The following is a 20,524-nucleotide window of genomic DNA, read 5'->3' as shown; positions in this document are numbered from 1 at the left end:
TTTGAGATCAATCATAGCCTGCCTCATCCCCCTTTTTTCACTTTCATTGCCTAGATTTAGTTTGTGTTTAAGTTACTATTGCCAATTGTAATATTCAAATGTAAGTTATTCTCCCAATTCAGCATGTTGCTGCCACTTGTAAAACAAAACGACATTCTCCCTCACCCATCAACAACGCTGACAAAGAACACACAGGTAAACCTGAAATAGTTTTATGACAATATTTCTAAGCGATCCCTTTCCACCTCATCCTAACCCTGCTAACAAGGCAATAATGAAGTCATGCTAAGGATATAAAAAGTAATAGAAATGACAGAGAAAGACACAGACTGACATTCTGCAAGGCTTGCCGAGGTTATTATAATTACAGTATTTGAGCATCACCTCAATACTGCAAAGACAGGATACAGAGGTTCCCTACTACACCCACTGCATGAGTGTTATAAAATCTGTGTGGTTCTGGTCCAAAGTGTCAATGAGTGGACCGACGACACACATAACAAAGATTCACTGGGCAGGGCAAGGAGAATGCAACCTTGTTCAAACCACAGACTTTGTTCTCCACAGGCATCTTTTATGTCACCATAATAATAACCTATGTAGAACAGTCACGGCACCTCCCCTCCCCACCAGCAGATGGCACTGGCGAGCCCCTGTAGCTTTCCCATCAGTGCAAAACAAACTGAAGTTAACAGCAATCAAAATAATCATGATAATAAAGTCTGAAATCGACTAAATGAAGTAAGAGAGTTAAGAGGGACTACGCTGTAGACATAAGGCCTTTAAGCAGGCGTGACTCCCTCTACCTTTAAGCAGGCCTGACACCCTCTACCTTTAAGCAGGCCTGACACCCTCTAACTTTAAGCAGGCGTGACTCCCTCTACCTTTAAGCAGGCGTGACTCCCTCTACCTTTAAGCAGGCGTGACTCCCTCTACCTTTAAGCAGGCGTGACTCCCTCTACCTTTAAGCAGGCCTGACACCCTCTACCTTTAAGCAGGCGTGACTCCCTCTACCTTTAAGCAGGCGTGACTCCCTCTACCTTTAAGCAGGCGTGACTCCCTCTACCTTTAAGCAGGCGTGACTCCCTCTACCTTTAAGCAGGCCTGACACCCTCTACCTTTAAGCAGGCGTGACTCCCTCTACCTTTAAGCAGGCCTGACACCCTCTACCTTTAAGCAGGCCTGACACCCTCTACCTTTAAGCAGGCGTGACTCCCTCTACCTTTAAGCAGGCCTGACACCCTCTACCTTTAAGCAGGCCTGACTCCCTCTACCTTTAAGCAGGCCTGACACCCTCTACCTTTAAGCAGGCCTGACACCCTCTACCTTTAAGCAGGGTTCTTTCTACCTTTAAACACGCCCTTTTGATTGCCCAGTGAAAACGCTAAGGACAAGCAGCACCATCTCTCTCCTAGAGTCTTATCTGTCCCTCTAGGTCCCACAGATCCACCAGGGTTTGAGGGCTCATGGGTTCAAGTCACAAGACAAAGGATTACAGATGTTTCAAATGGCCAAAAAATCAACAGCAAAGTTAAACAGTAATGATGGTAACACATGAGTAAATATACAATAATACATTGTACATACAGTCAGTAGAAAATAAAGAATATTTTACCACTGTAAATATATGTATATATAGATATATTCTATAAAACAGACCAGTTATGCTATGAATATAGCTACATGTAAAGCTTTATTTCTTATATATTACTAAAGACAGTACAGTATCAGTGGTTCCCTGACCATTCCAGCTGAAATGGTTTCTGAGCAAGCATCCCCTCAGGGCAGCCCTTGCCTTATACCAAGGACCTGATGCAACCGTAGAATTCTATTTCCATGGTCCGATGCTGCACTCCTCCACAGGCTGAGCGGTAAGCTCAGGGTGGGTACACAGAGGAGGAGGGAGAGGTCGGATGGCTGGAGCCTTGTGGGAGCGTCCTCCCCTGTCCTCATCTCCAGGGCACGTCTGTGCCTCCTGTACCCATTTTAGCCTTTCACAGAGATCTTGTTCTCCACAGCAGCCAGCATGGCACAGAATCGAGAGTTCTCATTGGCCAGCAGGTTGGACGGCTCGTCAAACTCCACCACCTAAATGAAATGGAGGCCGGGGGAAACAAAACAAGGCTTTAGGGATTCCTTGGAGCATAGATGTGGGGGAGTATCACTACATAAATGTCAATTTAGTAAGACCTAAAAGCCTTCCAAGCCCATTAGCCAGCTGTAGAGACAGGAAATGTGAAAGTATGTAGCCTCACGTTCCGTCTCCGTATGACCAACCCGGGATGCATACCCTTGTTTAAAACAAGTCTTTGTGACTTAGGTTGAGCTACAGGGCAACACAGCTTCAGGACTCACTAGCTAGCGTGTGTGTGTGTGTGTGTGTGTGTGTAATATATATATATATATATATACAGTGAGGGAAAAAAGTATTTGATCCCCTGCTGATTTTGTACGTTTGCCCACTGACAAAGAAATGATCAGTCTATAATTGTAATGGTATGTTTATTTGAACAGTGAGAGACAGAATAACAACACAAAAATCCAGAAAAACGCATGTCAAAAATGTTATAAATTGATTTGCATTTTAACGAGGGAACTAAGTATTTGACCCCTCTGCAAAACATGACTTAGTACTTGGTGGCAAAACCCTTGTTGGCAATCACAGAGGTCAGATGTTTCTTGTAGTTGGCCACCAGGTTTGCACACATCTCAGGAGGGATTTTGTCCCACTCCTCTTTGCAGATCTTCTCCAAGTCTTGTCCCTGACATCCTTGGAGAGCTCTTTGGTCTTGGCCATGGTGGAGAGTTTGGAATTTGATTGATTGATTGCTTCTGTGGACAGGTTTCGAGGCTGACGTTTGGCAACTCGAACCTTCAGCTCCCTCCACAGATGTTCTATGGGATTAAGGTCTGGAGACTGGCTAGGCCACTCCAGGACCTTAATGTGCTTCTTCTTGAGCCACTCCTTTGTTGCCTTGGCCGTGTGTTTTGGGTCATTGTCATGCTGGAATACCCATCCACGACCCATTTTCAATGCCCTGGCTGAGGGAAGGAGGTTCTCACCCAAGATTTGACGGTACATGGCCCCGTCCATCGTCCCTTTGATGCGGTGAAGTTGTCCTGTCCCCTTAGCAGAAAAACCCCCCCAAAGCATAATGTTTCCACCTCCATGTTTGACGGTGGGGATGGTGTTCTTGGGGTCATAGGCAGCATTCCTCCTCCTCCAAACACGGCGAGTTGAGTTGATGCCAAAGAGCTCGATTTTGGTCTCATCTGACCACAACACTTTCACCCAGTTCTCCTCTGAATCATTCAGATGTTCATTGGCAAACTTCAGACGGGCATGTATATGTGCTTTCTTGAGCAGGGGGACCTTGCGGGCGCTGCAGGATTTCAGTCCTTCACGGCGTAGTGTGTTACCAATTGTTTTCTTGGTGACTATGGTCCCAGCTGCCTTGAGATCATTGACAAGATCCTCCCGTGTAGTTCTGGGCTGATTCCTCACCGTTCTCATGATCATTGCAACTCCACGAGGTGAGATCTTGCATGGAGCCCCAGGCCGAGGGAGATTGACAGTTATTTTGTGTTTCTTCCATTTGCGAATAATCGCACCAACTGTTGTCACCTTCTCACCAAGCTGCTTGGCGATGGTCTTGTAACCCATTCCAGCCTTGTGTATGTCTACAATCTTGTCCTTGACATCCTTGGAGAGCTCTTTGGTCTTGGCCATGGTGGAGAGTTTGGAATTTGATTGATTGATTGCTTCTGTGGACAGGTGTCTTTTATACAGGTAACAAGCTGAGATTAGGAGCACTCCCTTTAAGAGTGTGCTCCTAATCTCAGCTTGTTACCTGTATAAAAGACACCTGGGAGCAAGAAATCTTTCTGATTGAGAGGGGGTCAAATACTTATTTCCCTCATTAAAATGCTAATCAATTTATAACATTTTTTACATGCATTTTTCTGGATTTTTTTGTGGTTATTCTGTCTCTCACTGTTCAAATAAACCTACCATTTAAAGTATAGACTGATAAGTGGGCAAACGTACAAAATCAGCAGGGGATCAAATACTTTTTTCCCTCACTGTAGTACTAATCTTTCGTTAAAAGTCGAGTGAATGTACAGTAGATGAGCTTGTGTTGTGTGTACCTGTCCCTGGTTGAGCACCATAATGCGGTCACAGTTGAGTACGGTGTGCAGCCGGTGGGCTATGGTCAGGGTGGTGCAGTCCTGAAAGGCATTGCGGATTGTCTCCTGGATCAGAGAATCTGTCTCTGTGTCCATTGCTGCCGTGGCCTCGTCCAAGATCAGGACCTGAGAGGGGAGGGGCCACCGAGATGTAAGTCAGAAAGGTGCTGTGACCATAGAAGATTAAAGATATCCTTCTACTCACAAGGTTGGCTACCTGGAAAACCATTGGACGTCAACACACATAAAAATGACAATTCTCTCAATTCCCATTTTGTAGGGTACCTTGCACTGTCTGAGCAGGACTCTAGCAACACAGAGCAGCTGTCTCTCTCCCACAGAGAAGTTCTCTCCGTTCTCCACCACCTCTGACTCCAGCTTCAGGGGCAGCTGAGACACCTGGATGGATGGATGGATGGATAGAGAGAGGGAGAGAGAGTCCTGAATCAAAGACAGAAAATTGAACATGGGTCTAATTTCTCAGTCCTGTGTTACCCATGACCTTCTGAGCCTCTGTGCCTATAACTCTACCCCACAAGCATCTTTCTAAAAACCAGTAATCTAGTATGAGCACACTCTCTCTTGTAGTTTCTTACTCTGGACGCCCGAGTCCCGGATACTCACACACTCCTTCATGTGTGTCCGCTCCAGAGCGTCCCAGATCAGCTCCTCTGCGTATTGTTTAAAGGGGTCCAGGTTTGACCTGGGGGTGGATAGAGGACAAGGACAACTTCAAGACAATGCATCGGCAGTCACCAGAATATATTGGGGACTAAAGGGAAAATCCCATGTGCCAACTCAGCAAGACCACACAACCACATCTGGGACCACCAGGCCAGGACAGTCTTCATTTACAGTCACAATAGAGCGTTTGAGTGGCGTGCCCACCTGACTGTGCCGCTGAACAGCACAGGCTCCTGAGGGATAATGGACAGCTTGCTGCGGAGGTCGGCCAGGCCGATGTCACAGATGTTGATGCCGTCTATCTTGATGGAGCCGCCACAGGGCTCCACAAGACGGAACAGAGCTACACCCAAAGAAGACTTCCCTGTGGACAGAGCAGGACAGGGAGGACAGAGCAGGACAGGGAGGACAGCGCGGGACAGGGAGGACAGAGCAGGACAGAGCGGGACAGAGCGGGACAGGGAGGACATACTCTGTAGAATTAGAATTATGCAAGCCATAAAATACAACCGGAGCTAACTAGCTCAGCTTATGAATGTCGGTCGAGAGACCAGAATGGCATTGACTTGAATGGGAATGTCTGTTCTAGTCATTCAAATTGAAAATGACATTTAAAAGAGAAATGTAGGTTTCAATAGGAATTAAGTGAAATTGACCTCGTTCCTGGATATAAAACACATGAGATTATATTATACAGTGCCTTGCAAAAGTATTCATCCCCCTTGGAGTTTTTTTTCTATTTTGTTGCATTACAACCTGTAATTTAAATAGATTTTTAATTGGATTTCATGTAATGGACATACACAAAATAGTCCAAATTGGTGAAGTGAAATGAAAACAATAAGTTTAAAAAAAAAAAATCTAAAAAATAATTAACGGAAAAGTGGTGCGTGCATATGTATTCACCCCCTTTGCTATGAAGTCCCTAAATAAGATCTGGTGCAACCAATTACCTTCAGAAGTCACATAATTAGTTAAATAAAGTACACCTGTGTGCAATCTAAGTGTCACATGATCTCAGTATACAGTGAGGGAAAAAAGTATTTGATCCCCTGCTGATTTTGTACGTTTGCCCACTGACAAAGAAATGATCAGTCTATAATTTGAATGGTAGGTTTATTTGAACAGTGAGAGACAGAATAACAACAAAGAAATCCAGAAAAACACATGTCAAAAATGTTATGAATTGATTTGCATTTTAATGAGGGAAATAAGTATTTGACCCCCTCTCAATCAGAAAGATTTCTGGCTCCCAGGTGTCTTTTATACAGGTAACGAGCTGAGATTAGGAGCACACTCTTAAAGGGAGTGCTCCTAATCTCAGCTTGTTACCTGTATAAAAGACACCTGTCCACAGAAGCAATCAATCAATCAAATTCCAAACTCTCCACCATGGCTAAGACCAAAGAGCTCTCCAAGGATGTCAGGGACAAGATTGTAGACATACACAAGGCTGGAATGGGCTACAAGACCATTGCCAAGCAGCTTGGTGAGAAGGTGACAACAGTTGGTGTGATTATTCGCAAATGGAAGAAACACAAAAGAACTGTCAATCTCCCTCGGCCTGGGGCTCCATGCAAGATCTCACCTCGTGGAGTTGCAATGATCATGAGAACGGTGAGGAATCAGCCCAGAACTACACGGGAGGATCTTGTCAATGATCTCAAGGCAGCTGGGACCATAGTCACCAAGAAAACAATTGGTAACACGCTACGCCGTGAAGGACTGAAATCCTGCAGCGCCCGCAAGGTCCCCCTGCTCAAGAAAGCACATATACAGGCCCGTCTGAAGTTTACCAATGAACATCTGAATGATTCAGAGGAGAACTGGGTGAAAGTATTGTGGTCAGATGAGACCAAAATCGAGCTCTTTGGCATCAACTCATCACGCCGTGTTTGGAGGTGGAGGAATGCTGCCTATGCCCACAAGAACACCATCCCCACCGTCAAACATGGAGGTGGAAACATTATGCTTTGGGGGTGTTTTTCTGCTAAGGGGACAGGACAACTTCACCGCATCAAAGGGACAATGGACGGGGCCATGTACCGTCAAATCTTGGGTGAGAACCTCCTTCCCTCAGCCAGGGCATTGAAAATGGGTCGTGGATGGGTATTCCAGCATGACAATTACCCAAAACACACGGCCAAGGCCACAAAGGAGTGGCTCAAGAAGAAGCACATTAAGGTCCTGGAGTGGCCTAGCCAGTCTCCAGAGCTTAATCCCATAGAAAATCTGTGGAGGGAGCTGAAGGTTCAAGTTGCCAAACATCAGACTCGAAACCTTAATGACTTGGAGAAGATCTGCAAAGAGGAGGGGGACAAAATCCCTCCTGAGATGTGTGCAAACCTGGTGGCCAACTACAAGAAACGTCTGACATCTGTGATTGCCAACAAGGGTTTTGCCACCAAGTACTAAGTCATGTTTTGCAGAGGGGTCAAATACTTATTTACCTCATTAAAATGCAAATCTATTTATAACATTTTTGACATGCGTTTTTCTGGATTTTGTTGTTGTTATTCTGTCTCTCACTGTTCAAATAAACCTACCATTCAAATTATAGACTGATCATTTCTTTGTCAGTGGGTAAATGTACAAAATCAGCAGGGGATCAAATACTTTTTTCCCCTCACTGTATATACACCTGTTCTGAAAGGCCCCTGAGTTTGCAACACCACTAAGCAAAGGGCACCACCAAGCAAGCGGCACCCTGAAGACCAGGGAGCTCTCCAAACAGGTCAGGGACAAAGTTGTGGAGAAGTACAGATCAGGGTTGGGTTATAAAATAATATCAGAAACTTTGAACATCCCACAGAGCACCATTAAATCCATTATTAAAAAATTGAAAGAATATGGCACCACAACAAACCTGCCAAGAGAGGGCCGCCCACCAAAACTCACGGACCAGGCAAGGAGGGCATTAAATCAGAGGTAACAAAGAGACCAAAGATAACCCTGAAGGAGCTGCAAAGCTCCACAGCGGAGATTGGAGTATCTGTCCATAGGACCACTTTAACCCGTACACTCCACAGAGCTGGGCTTTACGGAAGAGTGGACAGAAAAAAGCCATTGCTTAAAAAAAGGCATGTGGGAGACTCCCTAAACATATGGAAGGAGGTACTCTGGTCAGATGAGACTACATTTGAGCTTTTTGGCCATCAAGGAAAACGCTATGTCTGGCGCAAACCCAACACCTCTCATCACCCGAGAACACCATCCCCACAGTGAAGCATGGTGGTGGCAGTCTCATGCTGTGGGGATGCTTTTCATCAGCAGGGACTGGGAAACTGGTCAGAATTGAAGGAATGACGGATGGCGCTAAATACAGGGAAATTATTGAAGGAAACCTGTTTGAGTTATTATAATTTCTTTGTGTGTTTTCATTCATCCTGCCAGAGAATTGAGACTAGGACGGAGATTCACCTTCCAGCAGGACAAAGGCCCTAATCATACTGCTAAAGCAACACTCGAGTGGTTTAAGGGGAAACATTTAAATGTCTTGGAATGGCCTAGTCAAAGCTCAGACCTCAATCCAACTGAGAATCTGTGGTATGACTTAAAGATTGCTGTACACCAGCGGAACCCATCCAACTTGAAGGGGCTGGAGCAGTTTTGCCTTGAATGGGCAAAAATCCCAGTGGCTAAAAGTGCCAATCTTATAGAGACATTCCCCAAGAGACTTGCAGCTGTAATTGCTGCAAAAGGTGGCTCTACAAAGTATTGACTTTGGGGGGGTGAATAGTTATGCACGCTCAAGTTCAGTTTTTATGTCTTATTTCTTGTTTGTTTCACAATTTTTTTTATTTTGCATCTTCAAATTGGTAGGCATGTTGTGTAAATCAAATGATACAAACTCCCAAAAAATCTATTTTAATTCCAGGTTGTAAGGCAACAAAATAGAAAAAATGCCAAGGGGGGTGAATGCTTTCGCAAGCCACTGCACGGGTAAGATTTTCAGATACATTATCAAACAGGACATGGCTTCGAGAGATGTTTCACTGACTGTTTCCACTGACCTGAGCCCGTCCGGCCCACTATGCCAATTTTCTCCTTGGGCTGGATGGTGCAGGACAACTTCTTGAGAACCAGCGGCAAATTGTCTCTGTATCTCATCTCAGTCCCGTCAAACACCACCTCGCCCTCCTGGGGCCAGTCTGGCGGGGGCGCCTTGTTCTTGATGCGGGCCGGGGCCTCCAGTGCTAGAGACTGGGAGAGAGCAGGGGAAACCGCGATGGGGTTCATGATCATAATAATACCGCACTTCAATTGTTTAGCACCTTTCAAACATATACATTGCAGCCCAAAATACTTAGAAATGTGGAGTTAAAGTAACTCTGAAAAACTCCAGGCCTCAGCTATAGTACCTCTGTCTTCTTAGGATTTCCTAGTGAGACAACATATGCAGTAAAAGTGCATGTATTAGTAAAGCAGTAACCTCAATGTAGTGGTGAATTCTCTCCACAGAAGTGAAGCGAGCCTCCGTTTCAGAGGCTAGTCTGACTGTGAACTGGAACAGCCCTGTGAGCTGAGAGAGAGGGGGATAAGACATTATTTATACAATTATATGTACAGTTGAAGTCGGAAGTTTACATACACCTTAGCCATATACATTTAAACTCAGTTTTTCACAATTCCTGACATTTAATCCTAGTAAACATTCCCTGTCTTAGGTCAGTTAGGATCACCACTATTTTAAGAATGTGAAATGTCAGAATAATAGTAGAGAGAATTATTTATTTCAGCTTTTATTTCTTTCATCACATTCCAGTGGGTCAGAAGTTTACATACCCTCAATTAGCATTTGGTAGCATTGCCTTTAAATTGTTAAACTTGGGTCAAACGTTTCGGGTAGCCTTCCACAAGCTTCCCACAATAAGTTGGGTGAATTTTGGCCTATTCCTCCTGACAGAGCTGGTGTAACTGAGTCCGGTTTGTAGGCCTCCTTGCTCGCACACGCCTTTTCTGTTCTGCCCACACATTTTCTATAGGAATGAGGTCAGGGCTTTGTGATGGCCACTCCAATACCTTGACTTTGTTGTCCTTAAGCCATTTTGCCACAACTTTGGAAGTATGCTTGGGGTCATTGTCCATTTGGAAGACCCATTTGCGACCAAGCTTTAACTTCCTGACTGATGTCTTGAGATGTTGCTTCAATATATCAACATAATTTTCCTTCCTCATGATGCCATCTATTTTGTGAAGTGCACCATTCCCTCCTGCAGCAAAGCACCCCCACAGCATGATGCTGCCACCCCCGTGCTTCACGGTTGGGATGGTGTTCTTCGGCTTGCAAGCTAACCCCTTTTTCCTTCAAACATAACGATGGTCATTATGGCCAAACAGTTCAAATTTTTGTTTCATCAGACCAGAGGACATTTCTCCAAAAAGTAAGATCTTTGTCCCCATGTGCAGTTGCGTACAGTAGTCTGGCTTTTTTATGGAGGTTTTGGAGCAGTGGCTTCTTTGCTGAGCGGCCTTTCAGGTTATGTCGACATAGGAGTCGTTTTACAGTGGATATAGACACTTTTGTACCTGTTTCCTCCAGCATCTTCACAAGGTCCTTTGCTGTTGTTCTGGGATTGATTTGCACTTTTCGCACCAAATGATGTTCATCTCTAGGAGGCAGAACGCGTCTCCTTCCTGAGCGGTATGACGGCTGCATGGTCCCATGGTGTTTATATGTGCATACTATTGTTTGTACAGATGAACGTGGTACCTTCAGGCATTTGGAAATTGCTCCGAAGGATGAACCAGACTTGTGGAGGTCTACAATTCTTTTTCTGAGGTCTTGGCTGATTTCTTTTGATTTTCCCATGATGTCAAGCAAAGAGGCACTGAGTTTTAAGGTAGGTCTTGAAATACATCCACAGGTACACCTCCAATTGACTCAAATGATGTAAATTAGCCTATCAGAAGCTTCTAAAGCCATGACATCATTTTCTGGAATTTTCCAAGCTGTTTAAAGGCACAGTCAACTTAGTGTATGTAAACTTCTGACCCACTGGAATTGTGATACAGTGAATTATAAGTGAAATAATCTGTCTGTAAACAATTGTTGGAGAAATTACTTGTGTCATGCACAAAGTTGATGTCCTAACCGACTTGCCAAAACTCTAGTTTGTTAAGAAGAAATTTGTGGAGTGGTTGAAAAACGAGTTTTAATGACTCCAATCTAAGTGTATGTAAACTTCCGACTTCAACTGTATTAAAGTCATCTATAGTACTGTAACCATGTCCTCTTTTAATCAAGTTTCTAATAAGTATGTATTACATGCTTTGTCATGCCATATAATAGATCCACGCAGCTCTGTTTAGAAATATAACAACCAACCAAGGGAAAGATGAGTGAGGAATGGATGGGAAAGTGGAGGAGGAGGAGATAGAGGAATTAAAAGAGAGCAAAGGGAGCAAGATAATACTGATAATACTACCAATAATACTAATACTACCAATAATACTAATACTACTGATACTAATACTACTGATACTACTACCAATACTACTGATACTACTACTGATACTAATAATACTGATAATACTACCAATAATACTGATACTAATTCTAATACTACTGATAATACTACCAATAATACTGATACTACTATAAATACTAATACTACTGATACTAATACTACCAATAATACTAATACTAATGATACTACTGATACTACGACCAATACTATTACTACTGATACTACCAATAATAATACTACTAATACTAATGATAATACTACTAATACTACTGATACTAATACTAATAATACTACCAATAATACTAACACTAATAATGTGGATACTAATACTACTGATAATACTACCAATACTGCTGATACTAATACTAATGATATCAATACTAATAACACAAATAATAATACTAATACAAATAATACTAATAATAATACTAATAACACGAATAATAATAATAACATTAATACTACTACCAATAATACTAATAATATTATTACTAATACTATTACTAATAATACTAATTATAATAATAACATTGCTAATAATAATACTAATAATATTACTAATGTTAACACCAATAACACTAATACTGATAATAATAATAACACTAATAATAACACTAATATTAATAATACTGATAATAATAACACTAATAATACTAATAATACCAATACTACTAATAATGGTAATACTACTACTAATAATAATACTAATAATAATAATACTAATAATACTACTACTACTACTAATAATGGTAATACCAATCATAATAATACAAAGAATAATACTGGTAATACAAATAATAATAATACTGGTAATAATACGGATAATACTACTACTAATAATAATACTAATAATTCTAATAACAATAACTACTACTACTGCTACTACTGGTAAGTGAAGAGAAAAGTGAGGGGAAGAAGGTAGAGGAGAGCTGGGGTGGTAAGAGAAAAGCATGTATTTTATAATATATCTGCCACTTAAGCAGACACTTTTATCCTGAACCATTTACAGTACAGTGAGTGTACCTAAAACCTAAGAATTGCTGGCACCATGCTCTGAGTCACACTATCTGTGTAGAAAAATTAAAAAATAAAGGGCAAATCCTAACTATGACTTTGAATGTTCACTTAGTCAACCTTTGACATCAATGCATGAATAAGTGAACAATCGTTAGATGGGTCCTCAACCTGAAAGTAGTCTATGGGCCAGGAGAAACTATAATCCATGGTTCGGTTTTCTTAAAAACAGCCACTACAAACTTTAGCCCCTGCTTGCTAACAATCAATGGAAGTGATACGGGCATCAGTGCAATGTAAAAAAGAAAAGGCCATGACATTTGGAAAATTGTACGGAAGCCCCCTTGATTCCCAATTGATTTTTAGCTAGCTAGCATCTAACACATTTAAGTGGAAGTTAAGATTCCCCCCGTAGCGAGGGATTTCTTCAAAGGAGAGGCACTGACCTGCACGGCGTAGGAGATGGCCAGGCCAGCGTAGGCCGGGGGGATCTGGCCATGCATGAGGACTATCATGAGCGCTGTGATGCTGATCAGAGCCACACTGATGACGTCCAGCCGCACAGCCAGCCAGCGCATGGCACAGCTGAACAGGTAGAAAGGAGCCTGGTTCTGATCCAGGAGCTCCTGATACCTGGAGACCACAACAGACGGGAAGCTTGAGGAAAAAGTACAACTTTTGGATGCTTGGTTTCTTGCTTTAGCCATCAAGGAACTAGGATACTTGAAAGGGGCTATATGGAACTTTGTCTCTGGGGGTGCTCTTGAGCCAAAAGTGGTCCCCTAAATGGACAGAAGAGACATAAATGACCTCACTGTAAAGAAAGGGTAAAGCCTACCCACACTCATTAACAAAAGTGTATTATTATATATTGTTTGCCTAGAACAGAGGATGTGTGATTTCATGAGATAATACATGGATTAATATGACATCATATATGATGCGAACATATGACATAAACAATTAGACTAAACTCCCATAGTGCATCTTTAACGAGACTGATCCGAGGGGTTTGGTGGAGCATGTTTTCCAGTACAGATCTAGGATTAGCTTCCCCTCCCCACAAAACCTTAAAGGGATAGCTCGGGAGTTTGGCAATGAAGCCCTTTATTTACTCCCCAGTCAGATGAACTCGTGATACTATTTTTATATATCTCTGCGTCCAGTATGAAGCAGAGATGGGACCAAGTCACAATTTTGCAAGTCCTAAGTAAATCAAGTTTTAACCTTCGAGTCTCGATTCAAGTCCCAAGTAATAATGGGCAAGTCTCAAGTAAAGACTTGCCCATTATGAGCAAGAGTTTCGAGTCTTCAAGTCAACGGTTAAGTGTTTAATGCAAATTTAAAAGCATATTTTTTTTACACTACTAGTACACTACATAATAAACTTGAGTCAAAGATCATGTTAGAAATGTTTTTTTTTCTATTACTTTTACTGATAGAAAGGCCATACAATTGGCACCAATGACAATACTTTTAGTCGTCATTTACATTTCATTTACATCATTTAGCAGACGCTCTTATCCAGAGCGACTTACAGTTAGTGCATACATTATTCTTTTTAATTTTCATACCCCATGGGAATCGAACCCACAACCCTGGCGTTGCAAACGCCATGCTCTACCAACTGAGCTACCTCTTAAGGCTCTAAAGTTTAACAAGTTTGATTTCTGCATGACTATACAATAAAAAACAAGTGCAAACTTCAGAGCAGCCATTGTATGTCCTCTAATTACTTTTACGCTACATTATCATCATGAATTTCCTTTCTCTTGCAATGCATTGCTTTTGCAAAGGATCAACATTTGCCAAGAGTATCACCCGTTTGTGAGCGATGGGGCCGCAGTACGATTTTTCATGGCTGAACACACACTCCACATTAAGCAGGCACTGCAAAAGGCCGAAGAATGTCGCCCAACTCTTTCAGTAGTTTCCACACTCTCAATGAAAATATGAATTCCTTATGCCCACTCTTCCAGCGCCCGACACCTTCAGGTAGTCGCAATGAAACACTGCTCTCACCTGCCTCGGTGGGAGTTCCTGTGTGTGTTCACTGCAGCAGGAATTCTCCTCACTCCAAACTCACCCTCAAACGCCTTTTTTAAATGGGTGCTAGTGTGGGGCAATGAGCTAATCTTAGACACTTTGGAATGAGCAGGACTGACACCTCAAGTCTCCTTCAACCCATCCCCCACCACTAGTTGCAATGTACAGTATCTCACAAAAGTGAGTATACCCCTCACATTTTAGTAAATATTTGAGTATATATTTTCATGTAAGATACACTGAAGAAATGACACTTTGCTACAATGTAAAGTAGTGAGTGTACAGCTTGTATAACAGTGTAAATTTGCTGTCCCCTCAAAATAACATAACACACAGCCATTAATGCAGCCCCAGACCATGACACTCCCACCACCATGCTTGACTGTAGGCAAGACACACTTGTCTTTGTACTTCTCACCTGGTTGCCGCCACACATGCTTGACACCATCTGAACCAAATAAGTTTATCTTGGTCTCATCAGACCACAGGACATGGTTCCAGTAATCCATGTACTTAGTCTGCTTGTCTTCAGTAAACTGTTTGCTGGCTTTCTTGTGCATCATCTTTAGAAGAGGCTTCCTTCTGGGATGACAGCCATGCAGACCAATTTGATGCAGTGTGCGGCATATGGTCTGAGCACTGACAGGCTAACCCCCCACCCCTTCAACCTCTGCAGCAATGCTGGCAGCACTCATACGTCTATTTCCCAAAGAAAACCTCTGGATATGACGTTGAGCACGTGCACTCAACTTCTTTGGTCGACCATGGCGAGGCCTGTTCTGAGTGGAACCTGTCCTGTTAAACCGCTGTATGGTCTTGGCCACCGTGCTGCAGCTCAGTTTCAGGGTCTTGGCAATCTACTTATAGCCCAGGCCATCTTTATGTAGAGCAACAATTCTTTTTTTCAGATCCTCAGAGAGTTCTTTGCCATGAGGTGCCATGTTGAACTTCCAGTGACCAGTATGAGGATGTGTGAGAACGATGACACCAAATTTAACACACCTGCTCCCCATTCACACCTGAGACCTTGTAACACTAATGAGTCACATGACAGTGGGGAGGGAAAATTGATAATTGGGCCCAATTTGGACATTTTTACTTAGGGGTGTACTCACGTTTGTTGCCAGCGGTTTAGACATTAATGGCTGTGTGTTGAGTTATTTTGAGGGGACAGCAAATTTACACTGTTATACAAGCTGTACACTCACTACTTTACATTGTAGCAAAGTGTCATTTCTTCAGTATTGTCACATGAAAAGATATACTCAAATATTTACAAAAATGTGAGGGGTGTACTCACTTGTGAGATACTGTATGTGCAAAACACTAAACGTTGTTGTTTACCATTTTTACCCAAAGTAGTGTCGATGGTCTCCTGTTCTTCAACTTCCAGGTTATTCCATATGTCTGGATCATCATGGACAGCCTCTTCTTCTTCACTTGGGAAGCACACTGAACACCTTTTTCATGTTAGCTGCATTGTCACATAATGTAATCTAGCTTGTGTTTGATCCCATACTAGTCACAGATGCCCACAAACTGCTCACATATTTGCTCCCATGTGTGATCCTCTAAAGCGGTTACATGCCAGCAGATTGCACTTTCAGTCCAGTGGGCGGTGACTCATCTTTCTGTCAGATCATATGTCTACCATGACAGAGATGCTTGTGTCATCCGGCCTGAGTTTTGTCTGACTGTTGTCAATCTTGGAGGTTATGGCTCTGCAACACACTGGGGCGTATTTGCTATCAACCACTGACAAAAAGTGACGGAAGCGCATGTGTTCAACGATGGACAGGGGCATGTTGCAATCCACAATCGGGTCTGACATTATGGAATTGGTGATAGCTTTTTGCTGTGGATGGTTTGTGTTGTACAGAGTTGGTGATAGCTTTTTGCTGTGGATGGTTTGTGTTGTACAGAGTTGGTGATAGCTTTTTGCTGTGGATGGTTTGTGTTGTACAGAGTTGGTGATAGCTATTTGCTGTGGATGGTTTGTGTTGTACAGAGTTGGTGATAGCTTTTTACTGTGGATGGTTTGTGTTGTACAGAGTTGGTGATAGCTTTTTGCTGTGGATGGTTTGTGTTGTACAGAGTTGGTGATAGATTTTTGCTGTGGATGGTTTGTGTTGTACAGAGTTGGAAAATGTGAGGCTGCTGATCATCTCGCTCTTCTGGTATTCATCAAAATTATAAAATACGATTAAAAAAAGACTTTAAAAAATCTCCATCTCACCATATTTTTTTGTTGAATTCATGAATGCGCATATTTAAGGGCCCTGATATTATTCAGTAGGTAATTATCTATGTATTTAGATACATTTCTATTTTAAAAATATATTATAGTAGGCCTAGATAGGGATGTTAAAAACAAAAATCCTAAACTTGCTGTCCACTTCAGACACAAATGGTAGGGGGAGCCATTGCAAGCTAGTAAGTTAGAGAACATTACCTCACTTTAGCTAGAATCTCTTGAGTCATACAGCTCAAGTTAAGTCACGAATCATAGACGCTCAAGTCAAAATCGAGTGGCAAGTGCGTTTTCTTTCCGCCAAGTAAAGTCGCAAATTTTGCGACTCCAGTAATACTTCAGTCCAAGTCACGTGACTCGACATCTCTGGTATGAAGGAAGATAGTTTTGCGACCCAATGTTAACTAGCATTAGCGCTATCAATGCTAACTGTACCCAAAGATTTCCAGTCTTAGCGCTAAGCTAGTTAACATTGGCTCGCGAAACTACCTCCAACTTCCTTCATACTGGACACAGAGACATAAAAATGGTATCCACATCATCTGACTCTGGGGAAGTAGATAAAGGGCATCATTGCCAAAATCCCAAACTATCCCTTTAACCATTAGTGGGGAAAATGTCAAACTGACCCAAGATCAGTGTCTAGAGGCAACTTCACCCTACACCTCGACGGCTCACCTGTCCAGGAACTCGTGGCCCCTGTTGTAGGCGTGGATGGTGGAGAGGCCCTGGATGCTGGAGGTGATGTGCGAGACGAAGGGCGACTGGGTGACGTTGTCCAGGCGCTTGAGCTCGCGGATGAACACGCGCGACACCATGTGGAGCATGGTGAAGAGCAGCACCAGGGGGCCCACAGCCACTAGGAACCAGGGGAAGATGCTGCCGATCACGCCCAGGCAGAAGAAGACCAGGATGACGTTCTGGATGAACATCTCTGCCTGGAACGGCAGCCGTGTGTCCACTGGGAGGGAGGAAGAGAAAAGACAGATGGTATATATATGTATGTGTGTGTGTATGCTAAATAACAAAAAATAAATAAAAAATAAATAGAAAGATTATTAACAGTTCCAAATACCAGGCATTTTTGGCACAAAACCGGCGTCCGTTAGAAAGCTGAAAATGAAGAGGGAGTTCACCTTTCAGCACGACAACAACCCAAAGCACACATCCAAATCCACAAAAGCATGGCTTCACCAGAAGAAGATTAACGTTTTGGAATGGCCCAGCCAGAGCCCAGACCTGAATCCAATTGAACATCTCTGGGGTGATCTGAAGAGGGCTGTGCACAGGAGATGACCTCGCAATCTGACAGATTTGGAGCGCTTTTGCAAAGAAGAGTGGGCAGATATTGCCACATCAAGATGTGCCATGCTAATAGACTCCTACCCAAAAAGACTGAATGCTGTAATAAAATCAAAAGGTGCTTCAACAAAGTATTAGTTTAAGGGTGTGCACACTTATGCAACCAGGTTATTATGAATATTTTTTATTTTTCCCCCTCAAAGATTTTTCAATTGAATTGTTCACGTTATAGGTCACATTAAAGGTGGAAAAAGTTCTGACATGATTTATCTTTGTCTCATGCTTTTACATCACAAAAACCTGGCATTTTAACAGGGGTGTGTAGACTTTTTATATCCACTGTGTGTGTGTGTGTGTGTGTGTGTATATATATATACACATATATATATATATATATATATATACACACACACACACACAGTGGGGAGAACAAGTATTTGATACACTGCCGATTTTTTGTAGAGGTCTGTAATTTTTATCATAGGTACACTTCAACTGTGAGAGACGGAATCTAAAACAAAAATCCAGAAAATCACATTGTATGATTTTAAAGTAATTAATTTGCATTTTATTGCATGACATAAGTATTTGATCACCTACCAACCAGTAAGAATTCCGGCTCTCACAGACATGTTAGTTTTTCTTTAAGAAGCCCTCCTGTTCTCCACTCATTACCTGTATTAACTGCACCCGTTTGAACTCGTTACCTGTATAAAAGACACCTGTCCACACACTCAATCAAACAGACTCCAACCTCTCCACCATGGCCAAGACCAGAGCGCTGTGTAAGGACATCAGGGTTCAAATTGTAGACCTGCACAAGGCTGGGATGGGCTACAGGACAATAGGCAAGCAGCTTGGTGAGAAGGCAACAACTGTTGGCGCAATTATTAGAAAATGGAAGAAGTTCAAGATGACGGTCAATCACTCTCGGTCTGGGGCTCCATGCAAGATCTCACCTCGTGGGGCATCAATGATCATGAGGAAGGTGAGGGATCAGCCCAGAACCACACGGCAGGACCTGGTCAATGTCCTGAAGAGAGCTGGGACCACAGTCTCAAAGAAAACCATTACTAACACACTACGCCGTCATGGATTAAAATCCTGCAGCGCACGCAAGGTCCCCCTGCTCAAGCCAGCGCATGTCCAGGCCCGTCTGAAGTTTGCCAATGACCATCTGGATGATCCAGAGGAGGAATGGGAGAAGGTCATGTGGTCTGATGAGACAAAAATAGAGCTTTTTGGTCTAAACTCCACTCGCCGTGTTTGGAGGAAGAAGAAGGATGAGTACAACCCCAAGAACACCATCCCAACCGTGAAGCATGGAGGTGGAAAAATCATTCTTTGGGGATGCTTTTCTGCAAAGGGGACAGGACGACTGCACCGTATTGAGGGGAGGATGGAAGGGGCCATGTATCGCGAGATCTTGGCCAACAACCTCTTTCCGTCAGTAAGAGCATTGAAGATGGGTCGTGGCAGGGTCTTCCAGCATGACAACGACCCGAAACACACAGCCAGGGCAACTAAGGAGTGGCTCCGTAAGAAGCATCTAAGGAGTGGCCTAGCCAGTCTCCAGACCTGAACCCAATAGAAAATCTTTGGAGGGAGCTGAAAGTCTGTATTGTCCAGCGACAGCCCCGAAACCTGAAGGATCTGGAGAAGGTCTGTATGGAGGAGTGGGCCAAAATCCCTGCTGCAGTGTGTGCAAACCTGGTCAAGACCTACAGGAAACGTATGATCTCTGTAATTGCAAACAAAGGTTTCTGTACCAAATATTAAGTTCTGCTTTTCTGATGTATCAAATACTTATGTCATGCAATAAAAAGCAAATTAATTACTTAAAAATCATACAATGTGATTTTCTGGATTTTTGTTTTAGATTGCGTCTCTCACAGTTGAAGTGTACCTATGATAAAAATGACAGACCTCTACATACTTTGTAAGTAGGAAAACCTGCAAAATCGGCAGTGTATCAAATACTTGTTCTCCCCACTGTACATACATACACACACATATATACATACACACAAATATATATATATATATATATATATATATATATATATATATACACATACATACACTGCTCAAAAAAATTAAGGGAACACTAAAATAACACATCCTAGATCTGAATGAATGAAATCATCTTATTAAATACTTTTTTCTTTACATAGTTGAATGTGCTGACAACAAAATCACACATAAATTATCAATGGAAATCAAATGTATCAACCCATGGAGGTCTGGATTTGGAGTCACCCTCAAAATTAAAGTGGAAAACCACACTACAGGCTGATCCAACTTTGATGTAATGTCCTTAAAACAAGTCAAAATGAGGCTCAGTAGTGTGTGTGTGGCCTCCACGTGCCTGTATGACCTCCCTACAACGCCTGGGCATGCTCCTGATGAGGTGGCGGATGGTCTCCTGAGGGATCTCCTCCCAGACCTGGACTAAAGCATCCGCCAACTCCTGGACAGTCTGTGGTGCAACGTGGGGTTGGTGGATGGAGCAAGACATGATGTCCCAGATGTGCTCAATTGGATTCAGGTCTGGGGAACAGGCGGGCAA

At 42.8% G+C, this 20,524-nt stretch overlaps 1 protein-coding gene across 1 annotated transcript in view; it reads right to left on the bottom strand.

Moving 5' to 3' along the window:
* Positions 1-196: 196 nt before the first annotated feature.
* abcc5 (ATP-binding cassette, sub-family C (CFTR/MRP), member 5) overlaps positions 197-20,524 on the bottom strand; it is a 73,062-nt gene continuing 52,734 nt past the window's right edge. The window contains exons 21-29 of the mRNA XM_084148072.1: positions 17,332-17,614; positions 12,803-12,989; positions 9,305-9,394; positions 8,886-9,075; positions 5,077-5,236; positions 4,813-4,891; positions 4,474-4,587; positions 4,150-4,314; positions 197-2,088 (exon numbers count right to left, since the gene is read on the bottom strand). Coding sequence (XP_084004198.1) covers positions 1,987-2,088; positions 4,150-4,314; positions 4,474-4,587; positions 4,813-4,891; positions 5,077-5,236; positions 8,886-9,075; positions 9,305-9,394; positions 12,803-12,989; positions 17,332-17,614 — 1,370 coding nt within the window. The 3' untranslated portion in view covers positions 197-1,986. The remainder of the gene's footprint in view (positions 2,089-4,149; positions 4,315-4,473; positions 4,588-4,812; positions 4,892-5,076; positions 5,237-8,885; positions 9,076-9,304; positions 9,395-12,802; positions 12,990-17,331; positions 17,615-20,524) is intronic.

The sequence above is a fragment of the Coregonus lavaretus genome (assembly GCF_964263955.1).
Source record: "Coregonus lavaretus genome assembly, chromosome: 30".
In the NCBI taxonomy this organism is placed as follows: domain Eukaryota; kingdom Metazoa; phylum Chordata; class Actinopteri; order Salmoniformes; family Salmonidae; genus Coregonus; species Coregonus lavaretus.
The sequence above is the reverse complement of the archived record's forward strand: the minus strand, read 5'-3'. Positions and strand labels throughout refer to the sequence as shown.